The 14,917-nt window shown below is 37.2% G+C and overlaps 1 protein-coding gene and 1 non-coding gene across 3 annotated transcripts in view; one reads left to right on the plus strand and one right to left on the minus strand.

Annotated features, from left to right (window-relative positions):
• Positions 1 to 14,917, minus strand: part of NFATC3 (nuclear factor of activated T cells 3) — a 94,016-nt gene that overhangs the window by 15,048 nt on the left and 64,051 nt on the right. For both annotated transcript variants that reach the window (XM_027516183.1, XM_027516184.1), the window contains exons 8-9: positions 14,467 to 14,593; positions 7,824 to 8,825 (exon numbers count right to left, since the gene is read on the minus strand). In XM_027516183.1, the coding sequence (XP_027371984.1) occupies positions 7,824 to 8,825; positions 14,467 to 14,593 (1,129 nt within the window). The remainder of the gene's footprint in view (positions 1 to 7,823; positions 8,826 to 14,466; positions 14,594 to 14,917) is intronic.
• Positions 4,497 to 4,568, plus strand: TRNAC-GCA. Its single transcript has one exon. It is a non-coding gene; the product is annotated as a tRNA-Cys (tRNA).

The raw sequence follows: 14,917 nt of genomic DNA on the forward strand, positions 1-14,917 counted from the left end.
GTATATACATACACGTATAACTGATTCACTGTGTTGTACAGCAGAAACTAACACAACACTGTAAACCAACTACACCTCAATTTAAAAAAATAGCCCAGAAACAAACCCTCACAATACAGGGTCAATTAATTTTCACTTTCAAACAAGGGTTCTATTGGATATACACAGGCCAAAGAATGGAAGCTGGACTCACCCCTCGCACAAATTTAATACAAAATTAACTCAAAACAGATCAAAGGGCTAAACATAAGAGCTAAAATTGTAAAACTCTTAGAAGAAAACATAGGGCAAATCTTTATGATCATGGATTGGGCAATGATTTCTTAGGTATGACACTAAAAGCACAGGCAATAAAAGAAAAAAATAAGATAAACTGTACTTCATCAAAATTAAAAACATCAAAGAATCATATCAAGAGAGTAAAAAGACAATCCATAGAATGGGAGAAAATATACGCAAATAATTTATCTGATAAGAATTTTTTTAAATTAATTTTTAACTGAAGGATAACTGCTTTACAATACTGTATTGGCTTCTGCCATACATCAACATGATGGTAAGGATTTAATATTTGAAATATATAAAGAACTCCCATAACTTAATAACAAAAACCTAAACAACTCAACCAAAAAAAATAGGTGAAAGATCTGACTAGCCAGGTCTCCAGAAAAGATAAACTAATGACCAATTAGCTCATGAAAAAGATATGCAACATCATTAGTCACCAGGGAAATGCAAATTAAAACTGCCATGATACCACTTCACACCCATTTAGGATGGCTACTTTTTTTATATATATAAGTGTTGGCAAGAATGTGGAGATACTGGAGCCCTCAATGCACTATAAATGTAAAATGTTACAGGCACTGTGAGAAAAATACTAGTTTGGCAGTTCCTCAAAAAGTTGAACAAAGAATTCTACATAATTCAACAATTCTACTCCTAGAAAACCCAATGGAATTGAAAATAAAGACTCAGATACCTATACTCCAATATTTATAGCATCATTATTCACAACAGGCAAAAGGTGGAAACAAACCAAATTTCTTTCAACAGATATATGGACCAAAAAAATATGGCATACACATACAATGTAATATTATTCAATCATAAAAAGGAATGAAATTCTGATATACGCTTTTAACACGCTGAAACTTGGAACCATTACACGATGTGAAATAAGCCAGACACAGGAGGACAACTGTCGTATTCTACTTGAATGAGGTATCTCGAGAAAGGAAAGTTATAGAAATAGAAAGCTGAACAGAGGTGACCACAGGCTGGACTAGGATGAGATAATGAGGAATTATTGCTTCATGCCTATAGAGCTGTTGCTTAGGGTGATGAAAAAGTTCTCTAAATAGACAGCAGTGATGACTACACCCTACTGTAAATGTACTTAATGTCACTGGACTGTACACTTAAAATGGTTAAGCTTTATGTTATACATATTTTACTGAATTCTTAAAATTTCAAAAACAAACTGGGTTTTCTCATGGGAAAACACTATGAAATGACTGAATGAGTTTTTCACAGCTCTGTCATTAACTCAAAGCAACACCCAGAGGATTTTTAGTGTCAAGTTGTTCAAATAGAGTAGCTACACGATGGGTATTATTTATGGGAACTTTTTGCCTCTGGAATTATTCATCATAAATATGTTTAAGGCTGGATGGCACATACATACCTCCCAGCAGAGTATTCATGAGAATCGTTGAATCCTAGTTAAAAGAGAACGTTCAGTATTATCTACCTTCCTCCACTTCTGAGTCCCTAAGTGACTAAACACCTCATTTGTGACCCATCCTCATCATTGGCTATGCATTTATTTATTTAAATATAACAAACACCAGTAAAATAAGCATACAACAGGTGGACTAGAACACTGACAATATTAGCTGTGCTGCTCCTCCATACCAGCATCCTGATTCTCCCATCCAAGTTAATCACCTGAATCTTGCACTTATCTTTCCCTAGGAACTTAAAGGCAGGTTCATCTGCTTGTCACCTATACCGAACCACAACAGCTGAGGTCACATTAGAGTCCCTGTTTACAGTCAAATTAGCAATTGCCCTACATTCAAGATCAGCATGTTACTTCAGAGCCTGCAAGTGGCAGTGTCAGTTTTCACCCACAACAGCAGGTCAGGCTATATTTAACGTGTACCCTCTTCTCTGCTGAAAAGCTGCAGCTGCGATTCTGTTAGTCTGTGAACACAGGAGGACAAGAGGGAACTGAGGGATTCTAATGGAAAGTTCTCACTGGTTTCAGCTCAATCACAAATTAGAAGAACCTGCATTTAAAGGTCTAAGACTAGTTTAACAATATTATAATCTTAATTAAAAATGCTTAAAACACAGCTGTGACAATTTCTACATTTTTTTTTGTACTGTTTTAATGTATATCACTTGGTCCAAATCTGGGACATACACACGATAAAGCACAGAAATGTTTAGGAAAAATTACAGTTCCAGGCACACAAACTTTAACACTGGAGTAAAAACTCAGATGTAACACATGCTTGTCAAGCAGGGACAATGGTATTAATACATCTAGGTAGCAAGGAAAAAAAAAGTAGCAAAGGAGTTTTGAACAATATTCTAACTGGCTGAATAAGTATATATTACAAGTCTTCTAAGGAGACTGCTTCAAAGAGAACATCAATTGGTTAAGGTTGGTATTCTGCTGTTGCTATTATCCCAAGGAATAAACCCCTCTGAGGAGGGAGCCACATTACTCTGAAAATGTTTCTGAGACTCACCTGAGCCTGGAAGACTGATGTGAGGAACCCAAATCACCTCAATGAAACCAAACAAGGATAACTGCAAAGTTTAGTCTTGGGTTCCAAAAACAATACATGTAAAAATCCACGGAGGTGGGGCATGGGGTGGGGATACAAAATGGACATGATTCAGTTATGACTAATGACTAGTGCTTATGATTCACTAAATTAACAGCAAGATGGAACTAAGAAAATCCCCTGACCTACACCAAACTGATAAAATTTTCTGAACAAGGAAGGTGACAGCCCCAATCCACTTCTGAGCTGGCTAGAGTGTTGCCTTCTGGATACGGCGCTATGAAAAGAACTAAACCCCAGGGTTCAAACAAGGGAACAAGCATGTTATTAAGGCTGAGGGAAGGATGAGATTGCTCGAGTGTTTTTAACACTTAGGAAAGAGATAAAGATTTCACACACATGAAGGATTATTACAGAAGAATGATTAGATTTGCTCTGTATGATTCCAGACACATCAGAGCCCACACAAAACAAGGGCAGCTGGAACTTAAAAGGCCCTGAGATGTTCCAAAGAGCTGGAGAGGAAGAGACTAACAGGAATATAATATTACTAGGGACACCAGATAATGAATTCCAGTGTGAAAAAGGAGGGTGGAATAAAGAGGCTTTAAGACTTCATCTCTAATGAGAATCTAAAAATTTTTTTTTCTTTTATTACAAAATTTATTTGCTCACGTTACATAAAAGTGGCTGGGAACTATGTTTCTCTTCACAAATTCTTATAAAGAATTCCACCTCTAGGATGGATTACTGATACACCTCAAAGAAAACAATGAGCAGAGAATCAAAACAATCATCCTTGTGCAGGATGTGTGAAAAGAAAAACAGCAAGACAGCTCATTTCTGATAAGTTACTATAGAAATCAGACTGGATACTTTCCATACTTGTTTCACAACACCATATGCCTGTTCATTAATAAAAACATCTAAGGTTAACAATAAAGGTATATGCTGCTGCTAAGTCGCTTCAGTCGTATTTGACTCTATGCGACCCCACAAACAGCAGCCACCAGGCTCCCCCGTCCCTGGGATTCTCCAGGCAAGAACACTGGAGTGGGTTGCCAGTTCTTTCTCCACTAATGAGAATCTAAAATTTTAAGCCCTGGTCCCTCTCACAAACCAAAGCTCTGCTGAGAAAATAGCATTTTCTCTCATCTATTCTGCTGCACAGATGCTACTCTGCGGATGCTCTACATCCACAGTTTCAGACTACAGACTGATGAGAAACATGACTGCAAATACTGAAAAAACTCCTAGAGTCCTGAATTAGGAGCTCTGATTTGGGTTTTATTTATTTTTCTGACTTGGGTTTTACTCTGCTATTAAATCAGTGTTAACCTGGATGAATACCCTAAGCTCTGTAAAACTCAGATCCTCTACCTATAAGATGAAGGAGCTGTATTATTTTCAATTCTGTAAGTCTTGAATTTCCAAGCTGAGGTGCACTAATATCTTCTCTATTAAATGTCACTGAATTTATAATAAAAAATTAAGGTGTTAATGTCTGCATATCTAAAGGTAACAGACAAGTATGAATGAGTCTTGACAAATTCTATTTTAATTAGAAATCTCAAAAATAAAAAGGATATTTTATTTGCTTTAATCTTTGATTAAAAAAAGAAAGGGGTAAATAAATATAAAACAGAAACAGGATTAACAAAGTTATTAAGATTAGATGATAAATATATTTTTCCTTCCCTGGTGGCTCAGAGGTTAAAGTACCTGCCTGCAATGCAGGAGACCCAGGTTCAATCCCTGGGTTGGGAAGATTCCCTGGAGAAGGAAATGGCAACCCACTCCAGTATTCTTACCTGGAGAATCCCATGGACGGAGGAGCCTGGTAGGCTACAGTCCACGGGGTCGCAAAGAGTCAGACACGACTGAGCAACTTAATTTACTTCACTATTTAACTAGTATAACACAATTTAAAAAAAAAAATTACTCATGTCCTCTAGTTGTAGAGTGGAAAATTACTTTGTACTTAATGCTTAGCACAATACAGAAAAGTTAAAATAAAATCTGAGCTCAAGTTAACTGCGAAGTTCACTTTAAGTAGTATACTTTCAATCATTTTTGGTATGTTTCATGGCTAACTTTTTTTTACTCTATTTTATTAAACATTATTGTTAATCTCCTACTGTACCTAATTTATAAATTAAATTTTATCATATGTATGTATACTTGTATAGGATGCTCAGGCGCTCAGTCATGTCTGTTTACAACTCCATGGATTGTAGCCCACCAAGCTCCTCTGTCCATGGGATTTCCCAAGCAAGAATACTGGGTGGGTTTTTATTACTTACTTTTAAAGCTTATCATAAAGTGGACATTCAAGTACTACAGAGTTCAAGGACTATGAAATACATAACTGTCGTTTTTTAATGAATTTATATTAAAACTCTGCAGAACCGTAGGATTTTCTAAGCATCTAGAAGTTTACCTTCAAAGGCAAATCTAAATAACGTAATCAATGAGTCAGTTGGCAAATACCAAAAATTCATTTTAGAGTTCATGTTAAGCATCAAAATGCAGAAATTATACATCTAAAATGTATAATCCAAGATATACAACCCATCCAAGATATACAATCCAAGATGCGCAGGAGTGTATTTTAATCCCCGAAACCCCTCTTTGATTACGGCTAGTGCCACTGAGCTCCTGTCAAGTCTCCTGACGGGTGGCAATGAGGGAATTCTGCAGCCAGTCCTTGTCCTCTGTGGGGCTGCAATCTGGGAACTTTGCTTAACTGTGAATGGGACAAAATGGAAACTATTTTACTTGCCCTCATAGATCTCATTTTTCCAGATTCTCTGCAATACATTTTCACATATTCAAAAGATGAAATAAAATCTTCATAAAACCTTTCTAAAAGTTCCAATTTACTGTGCCCCCAAATCACTCAGTCTGTAGTAAATTATAAAGAGTAAATTCCAGTTTTGGTGTGTTTTTAGAAAAAAAAAAGTCTTCACTTGGAAAGAAAATGAGCTGGAATATCCCATGAGACCTGCTTAATAAATCTTGTATCTTCAGTGCCATTACTGAAGAGGTAGGTTATCATACTCCAGGTCTCACCCTATGTTTCAGAGACTAAAATTTTAAACATGAACCCTGAAAGCAATACTAGTGTGACGAATCAGATGCAGTTGTGTACACACAGTCATGCAGAGAAATTCTACACATGCATTCTGGATAATGTTCCACTATTCTCAAGGAATGAAAAAAAGCCTGAGGGATCCCATTAAGCACTCAGTTCTAACCATCATGGTCTGCTACTGGTGGGGGCAGCTGCAGTGCTGCAAAAGAAAAAAAAAAGACTAGACTGAAAAGATCTGATTCCAGTCTCAGCTCTACAACTTACCAGCTATGTGACCTTCAGAAAGCCTAATTCCCTAAATGAAGCTATCTAGAGGATTCAGAGCATCACCAACTCAATGGACATGAGTTTGAGGAAGCTCCGGGAGTTGGTGATGGGCAGGGAAGCCTGGCATGCTGCAGTCCATGGGGTTGCAAAGAGTTGGACATGCCTGAGCAACTGAACTGAACTGAGAGGATTCAGTAAGAGTTTAATTAGACAACAATGCTACGAAAATTATAGGTTTTGCTTTAGTTTATTATACCTTTTGTTTACACACAAATGACCTGGCCAATCCCCTTGGCGCTTTGAAAGCCATCCTCTTCTTGCCATCTGCCCTCCAGCCACAGATAATCATGCTTTCCCAGACACAGCTTTATGTTTCTGCTTCTGTTGTCTGATTTTCCCTTTGATTCTCATTTACTGATACTACACTTGATCTTAGCCAAAAGGTTAAGAGGTGATTGATCCTCATTTACTGAAAAATATACTCATCCTCCAAGACTGGCTTAAATGTCATCTCCTCAAGGAAGCCTCTCTGAATCCTTCCTATAGAATCTTTCACATCTTTTTGCTGATCTCCTAATGTGTTTCTTTTATATCTTGGTTGTAAGTGACTAAGACCTACTGGATCATTGTTTCCTCATGACATTGTATCCTCATTTAATATGACAGTAAAGCCGTGGTGTCAAGTTGGGGATAGGGGTAGGGGCTCCCACATTTTATCATTTTATTTATCTTCCTTTTCTCTTTTGCTTGGAATTTGGAATTTAACACCAGCTTTGCAACCAAGGAGTAAATAGCCTCTCCAGATGTATAAAGGAGAGGACTGACCTAGTGTTAACTTTTCAATAGATTACAGAATGAGAACTAAAATTCTATTTCCATATTTCATACCAAAAAAATGTTACAGGTAGCTTTCACTGCATTCCTATTTAGACAGTTTTTCACTACCATATAAATGACAAAGCCAAGAATAAACTCTAAAATTATTACCTGAAAATTCTATCTTGGGGGAATTTTCAACTATTAATACTGCAGAATCTGCTGTCCAATTTATGATTTCATAAAATCAGAGGTCTACACACCAACTTGTTACATTTATATAAATAGCTTCTTTTTATCATGGTGCCAACAGTTGTACCAGCAGCAGCAAACCAGTCTGGACTTGTATCATCATCACTATCTGACTCAGCAAGCCGGCAGGGCCACAGAGAAGCAGGTTCTTTACTTGTGAAGAATCTCCTCAAGGACAGGAACTCTACCCTGATACATTTCTAGTATTTCTAGCATCTAACTCTGTGTCTTGCAAAGGGATAGGACTCTACAATGTTTACTGAATTAACATTTCTGAATTCCATTCTCTAGACGCTGCGACCTCACTATATGTTCTGGAAGAAAAACTGCCCAATAAAGCTCACATCTTCAGTTCCATCACAAATAGGTGGTAGGTTATTACTCCAGGTCTTAGCCTTCACAACAGATATAAGTAGTAAAATAGACTTTAAAGCATGTATGTTCATGTCTATCTCTCCAGAATCATATATTAACATATTTCTAGTAACAGCCCAACCATATGCAATAAACAATCGATGGTAACTTTCTCAAGACTCTTAAGAGAAGGAAGTTCCTGAATCGTCACTGCTTCAAGAACATAAAGATGAACTTACCATCATCTAAAGTGATGTCCTGCAGACCAATTGTAGAAAAATTAGGTTCCTGCTCTTCAGGTTCAGGTTTAATGTTCACAGTTGCCTCATCAGGTGGAAATGAAGCTGGATCACACAAACTGTGACATAATAAAGATGAAGGTGCAGAAATACCTCCCTGGCCTGTACTTTGTGCTTGAGCTGAGTGCTGTCCAGGATGCATTCTGGTGGCTAGAGACGGTGATGAGGCAGTTCCTGAGCTAGGAGAATGGTAAGGCATAGGCTGCAGCTGAGGAGATGGTGGCCCAGAAAGTGGCGAACTGGCCAGGGGATGAGAGGCTGCTGGGGAAGCGGTTGTAGCAGTCCCTGAATGTGAAGGACCATACATAATGGGTTGTAACTGAGAGGAAGGCTGACCTGTGACCTGATCGGCCACTGGAGAAGAAACAGATCTTTGTCCTGTGTTTGAACAATGGTATCCCATTGTCTGCAGATGAGGCAGGGTCTGCACAGAATGAGGTGTGTGGGCTAAGAGATGTCCTGTTGAGCCTGAATTTGAAGAATGAAAAGGTATGGATGATGGTGTTTGACAGCCAAGATTTATTAAATTAGGAAGAGTTGCATCCTGCTGAAACAAAACTGGATCAAATTCTTGACTAGAGGCAGCATTAATAGGAAGACACGTTGGTCCATTGAATACAACATTAGTTTGCATAGGCTGATAGGAAGACCCCATAGGAGGTGTTGGTGTGACTTGAAAAGGCTGATGCACGACTGAAGAAGATATCATATGCTGTTCTTTACCAGCACTTTCATCCCTACACTGCAGCTGTGGCAGATGGGATGCAGTTACCATGGATGCATATGTTTGCTGGATGGGACAAACCAAGCTTCTCTGTGCAGAAAGTACGCTGTCATGTAGGTGTCCTGTATCTGAAGAAGTCCTCTGAGTCTGGGCAGGATGAGGCAACGATGGAACTGAAGATAAGTCAATCTCTTCTCTGTGTTCTTGCTTCATCAAAACTGAAAAGGAAGAGATTAAAGCAAATGTTATTATATAACACATAAAATAATTATGAATAGTCTTCATTCTAGGCTATACAACTATATCACACATTCAAGTCAGGGGTTAAAAACTCAAAAGGCTTCAGGGAAGCCAGATAATTTAACCATATGTTTTTGCTTATACATTATGGATATCTCTGGAAAGATGTACAAGAAACTGGTAACTGTTGGGTTTACTACTGGGAAGGGAAAATAGGTGAACAGGAGAAGACTTACTTTTTACTGTAAAAAGTTTTGGGGCCTTTTGAATGTTTCTCACCATGTATATATATTATCTATTTAAAAATAAATAGTTTTTTAAAAACCTGAAGATCTTTATTCGGTAGAGATTATTATTACCCTGCTTCACAGATGACTATACTGAAGAGGAGATTAAAGACACTAAGATCTCACAGCAGCTAAGTGATATCATAAGGTCTTGAACACAGGTTTCTCTGCCTTCTGATTCTTGTTCAGGTATTTCAAGTTTGGTTCATTGTGTCTACTGGCTCCTGACCTGTCTAATGTCTTTTTTCTTCTGCCCTTAATGTCTTGATGTACTTACTTTTCTTCGACTTTGGCAGAACTAGAACTCTGTCCCTGCACTACTGGATTTTTTCATCTTTCACTTTGCCTCCAACTCTGGTCTCAGGAAAGCCACAGTGAATCCTATACCCAGAGTCATATTTCTACCTAAGGAGGGAGAATACCCAAGAAAGCCTATTCTCATCCTTTAATCCTGAATGAAACAGCTGGGATCCTTGGTTACATAAATGGGTGGTTACCATGTACTAAAAAGGACACAGAGGGACTGAAAACTACAGCATAACATCCACCTTTTTGTGTGTGTGATCTAATCCTTATTTCTACATTCCTGACCAATATCTGGGTATCCAGTCTGAGAACTCTGTTTTACTAAATCAAGTGCATGTTCACTCTGCCACATCAAGAATTATTCTTTTGGTCTATAAGGAATTCAGACTCCAACATGATGTCCTCAACACTGGTCTATGGTAATTTATTCTTGTCTGGAGGGAAATACAGTTAAACATATCTTACAATATCTACAATGAGACAAGTTTTGGAAACAGATTAATTCTACCTTTTGTATTATACAATCTATTTCTCAAATTTAGAATGTTGAAGAACAGAAGAATCCAGAAAAAAAAAAATCAACTGGTCTAGTGGTTTTCAAACCATGAGAAGTCTCGCACTCTTCTTCAAGAGATGGATATAGAATAGGATCCAAAGAGTAAAAGCTCTGGACTTCCCTTTCCAGTGCTAAAAGAGCACCCAAGCCAGCTTTATTCTCATAATATTGCTATTTGCATAAGATTTTTTTTGAAGAATGTGTGCTGTGCTCAGTCACACCTGACTCTTTGTGATCCCCATGGACTGTAGCCTGCCAGGCTTCTCTGTCCATGGGATTTTCCAGGCAAAAATACTGGAGTGGGTTGCCATTTCCTCCTCCAGGGTATCTTCCCAACAACCCAGGCATCAAACCCATGTCTCCTACATTGGCAGACAGATTCTTTACCACTATGCCTCCTGGGAAGCCCTTATTTGAAGAATAAAACAATCCAAACAATTTGAAAATCACTGTTTAGTATTATATCCTCTTTTACAGAGGTTAGGCAGTAGATACAGTCTGTGGCAGAACTGAGATTTGATCTTCTGATTGTAAGGCATGCTTTTCCTCCCAATCAAAACAACCAAAATATAAAAGTCAGTTTACCCAGTCAACTATTTAGAATACAGACTATACCCTCCCACAAGCGAAATATTATATATGAGAGTTTGACTCTAATACTGTCTGAAAAATCCCCATGATTCCAAAAACCAGAGCTCAGATGGTATCCCCATGTACAAATAACTTCTGCTGGACTTCAGAGGGAGATACACTTTCTCTGGGGTGGGGGTAGGGTCCCCCACATTGGAAGTTCTGAAGCTATTGAATACAAGCTGGGCAGAAGTTCAAGTAGCTGAACCCCAGGGAAGGGCTGTGTGCTTTATTACCGTCTGTGGTAAGGTTCATGTGTAAATCATACACATACGCTGTGAACTGTCTTCATTCAGAAAGCAAATGGATTGTGGGACAAATAATACTAAATATAATCCCTAATTAAAAACAATTTGTTTTTAAATTAGCCACTTGTAGTTAATGATTATTCCCCCTCTGGATATTGATACTGGTCAGATCCCTACTGTGAGGAAGTTGCCAAAAAGGAGGCAAATAAAAATCCTTTAATTAAAAATAAGCAACTTACAAATATATAAAGTTTTTATAAGTAAAAATTAAAAAGGAATTATTGTTACACATAAAATGGCTAAAATCTCTACTATAAAGCATTCATACAAATTAATAAGACAAACATAGTAACTCTACCATAACAAAGGGTCATACAGTAGAATACTAAAAAGCTATTAAGATTCTGTAAAATTATCTGCTGATAAGAAAAAATAAAAATGTTCAGGTTATAAAATTAGAATATATATAAGATAGTATGGTCTCAGTTCTGTTTTTAAAATGATATAGTTATATATGGAATTAAAGGATCTAAAGAAGAGAATGATAGAGTGAAAGAGAATACTGATGCTTTAAAAATTTTTTTCAACTTGTCCTTTAAAAACGTTCACAGTAACATATTCGCCTTTGTAAAAACTTTATTCAAAATTTCATTTTAGAAAAAAGGTGAAAAAAGTAAAATGTGACAGACAAAAGGTAATAATCAAGCAGAATAAGGACTGTCCAAACACTTGTGTGTCCACTCTTCCTTCACTAGTGTGTGCCACCTGATTTGTATTCTGTCAACCACAAGGCCAGTGATGACAGCTCCAGTCCAATCCAATGTTCTCTCTGCACTCCAGGGGCCCATTGATTTCCATTCTCATATGGAATGCCCTCTAGGACTCTGCTTTTATATTGTCCTCTCAATTCAAGAGCTGCTAATGTAGAGGCATGATATTTGCTCCTTTCTGTCTGCCTGCTACCACCACTATGATGGTAGTAATCAACACCTCTAACATGCTGACACTACTGCCTTTTCCCCCCAACTCCAGAAGCTCTCTTCCTTCTTATTCAGGTTAGATTCTATAGTTCCTCATCTCAAAAGAATTTAGTAACATTCTTGGACCCTGGATGAGCCCTATTATTCATATTTCACCACCTGCCCTGAAGAATCTGAGTGCTGCTTAAGAAATTTACACAGGAGAGCTAATTTGTATCCATAAATTCACCAATATCAACATCAAAGGTGTCCTTTGATTATCCTATTAGGTTTCGGTGGTAACTTACTCTCCCCTCTCTTTACAATAACTTTTTCATATTTCTCCACACCATTAAACTGCCAAATTACCCACATTCTCCTCTCTCTGCTCACAGAAGGAGGCCGCATGTCATTCTTTATAAAAACAAAACTGAAGCTATCATTTGGAAACTCCCTAAACTCTCCACGACTAAGTCTGTAAACGTTCTTAATGGGCATCCATCTTCTTCATCTTCTTTACCTTCCCTCCTTTTCTTTTCCCATTTAAGGTCCATGCCAATTGGGATATTTTAAATCCTATCCTTTCCCTCTTCTCAGAAACCTGATATTCTTTATTATCACTGATGCTCTCGCCTTTGTATACTCAAAATACACCAGATGTTTGAATCACGTTTTATTCTTCCTGGTCTTTCCTATATAAATTTCACACTCTATAGTTAGTTAATTTGAGGAAAGACTAAACTGGTCATTGACATCTTATAAACTGACAGAAGAACCATGGGAAAAAATCATTTTTGAAATACAGATCTGATCATGTCACCTCCCTGTTAAAGTTCACTTCTTACAACTCTTTTAATACTCTCTGATCCAACCAACGGTAAGGCCTTTGCATATGCTACAGCCTTTATGTGGAATGTTCTCCCACTCTTTATCTAATAATAATTAACAGTATAGACTATTCAGCCATACTGCAAAGATTCATATCTCACGTTTGCCTTTGTTAGCTATGCGATCTCACTTCACTCACTTGCCAAATGGGGAGGGCAACACTATCTACCTTACAGCGTTATGGGAGAATAAATGAGTTTGTATGTATAAACTGCTTAAAATAGCACCTAGCACACACAAAATGCTCTGTCTGCGAAATAAATGAACAAATGGATGTAGTCTAGGTTAAGTTAGGAGCCCAGACTCTGGAACCTGACTATATATGATGTTTGGCTCTAGAATATATGCTTTGGGACCTTGGGCACATTACTTAGCCACTCAGTGTCCTCATTTGTAAAATAAGGCAACAACCTACCCCACAGGTTTAAGAGGATTAAATGAATACAAAAAGGGCTGAGAACAGTACTAAAACATAGTAAATGTTATGTAATTATAAACTATTACTGTTATTTTTCAGTTATTAACTCAAGCATCACTTGACAACCAGTTAGCCTAGCAAGAGTCCCTTTCTTATTTTCACCCACAGCATTGTTTCCCTTTCCTTAACAGTTCTTATATGTCTAACTACAAATTTATAAATTATTTACTTAGAGATTTATTAGCTTCTATTTGTTCCACTAGATTATAAGCTCCATGAGAGAGAAGCTAAGACAGGTTTTGCTCACTTAGTGTGCACCCTTAAATACTTATTGAATTAATGAATAAATGAAATGGCTAACCAAAATCCTTAGTTTTCAAAGGTCTGAAAGTTATCTGAAATATTTTATTACCAAGTATTGTACTAACATGATCAGGTAATAATAATTTTCAGATTCTGGAATATAAGCAGTCTTCAGAGGCTATAAATGAAATACAGCCAGGCTTTAAAAAGAATATGGTGACAAATGAATGACTAATAACCAGAACCCTCTCAAACTCAGTGTTTGTTCTTTTCATTTACAATAAACCCTTTAAAAGTTTTTACAATAATAAGTTTTGGAGAATAAGCTTCATTATAATTTTTTTATCATATGTTCTGATGACTAATAATACAGCATCTAGCACAGAGAAGACCTCTATAAATGTTTGTTCTCTAAGAATGTAAACATCAGTATGAATTACTGCATATAATATTTATGTGTCACAATCCAGACCTGGAAAATTACAGCACTTGAGCTGCTGCAGAAAGAGGTGTGGAAGTCTTCTTTGTTAGGGTGTCTCTATAAAATCAGGAATTCTGCTATCAATGTTATATTCCCCCAAAGCCAACACAGGCTATAGTTGCTGCTTGCCAAATGAAAAATTTAAGGAGAAATTTCCCATTTTGATTGGAAATGGTTGAGATGAATACACTACAAAACAGGCACACTGCTTTTTTGCAGTGCGAAGGGCAGAAGGAAAGTTCACACGTATTCAGACATCTATCCTTCCAACAGTGCTGGTGACCTTTGGTAACTCCTGAAAAATGGACTTCAAATCTACATTCAACCTTCTAAGTTCCTTATAACAAATGACAACAAAAAATAATTGTTATCGGCTCTAACATTTGAAGTAAATGCAAACTTTACAGACAAGGCGTATACTGGGATTTTTATTCATTATAAGCACCCTATCTTAAACACACTAACTAATACAGGATTCACTGCATAACCTTATTCATTATGAAAGCAAGCTCTATAGCAAACCATCACAATAACTCCTCGTACCTGGTGTGTAAGTAAAACGTTGAGACTGGCTTTTTTTCCTCTTGCCATTGCAAAGATAAAAGTGCACCTGCACTGCAGCTGTAACTGCTGGGTTATGATATGGAGGAACTTCAAGGACAATGTGAGCCTAAGGAGCATAGAAAGCAAGATTGTGTTACACTCAGAACTAAAAATGAAATGCACCTGCTAAACTCAACACATCTCATGAGTCTTAACTACTCGGGCTCATTATGCACATTAACTGGTCATATAAGTCATCTGGGGATTTACTCTAAGGATACTTCAGTCTTAACAGAGAAAAGCTCTTTCAAGTAAACCATTAAAGGAGAAATTGCTTTTCACTCACCTACTTGGGTTTCTAGTTGAGGCAGAAATCAAGTCTTATTATTTACTATGTAGTCAGATATTTTGCTCTAATAAATATTACATGTTACTATACATCTTAAGTGAA

The sequence above is a fragment of the Bos indicus x Bos taurus genome, chromosome 18 (assembly GCF_003369695.1).
Source record: "Bos indicus x Bos taurus breed Angus x Brahman F1 hybrid chromosome 18, Bos_hybrid_MaternalHap_v2.0, whole genome shotgun sequence".
Classification (NCBI taxonomy): Eukaryota; Metazoa; Chordata; class Mammalia; order Artiodactyla; family Bovidae; genus Bos; species Bos indicus x Bos taurus.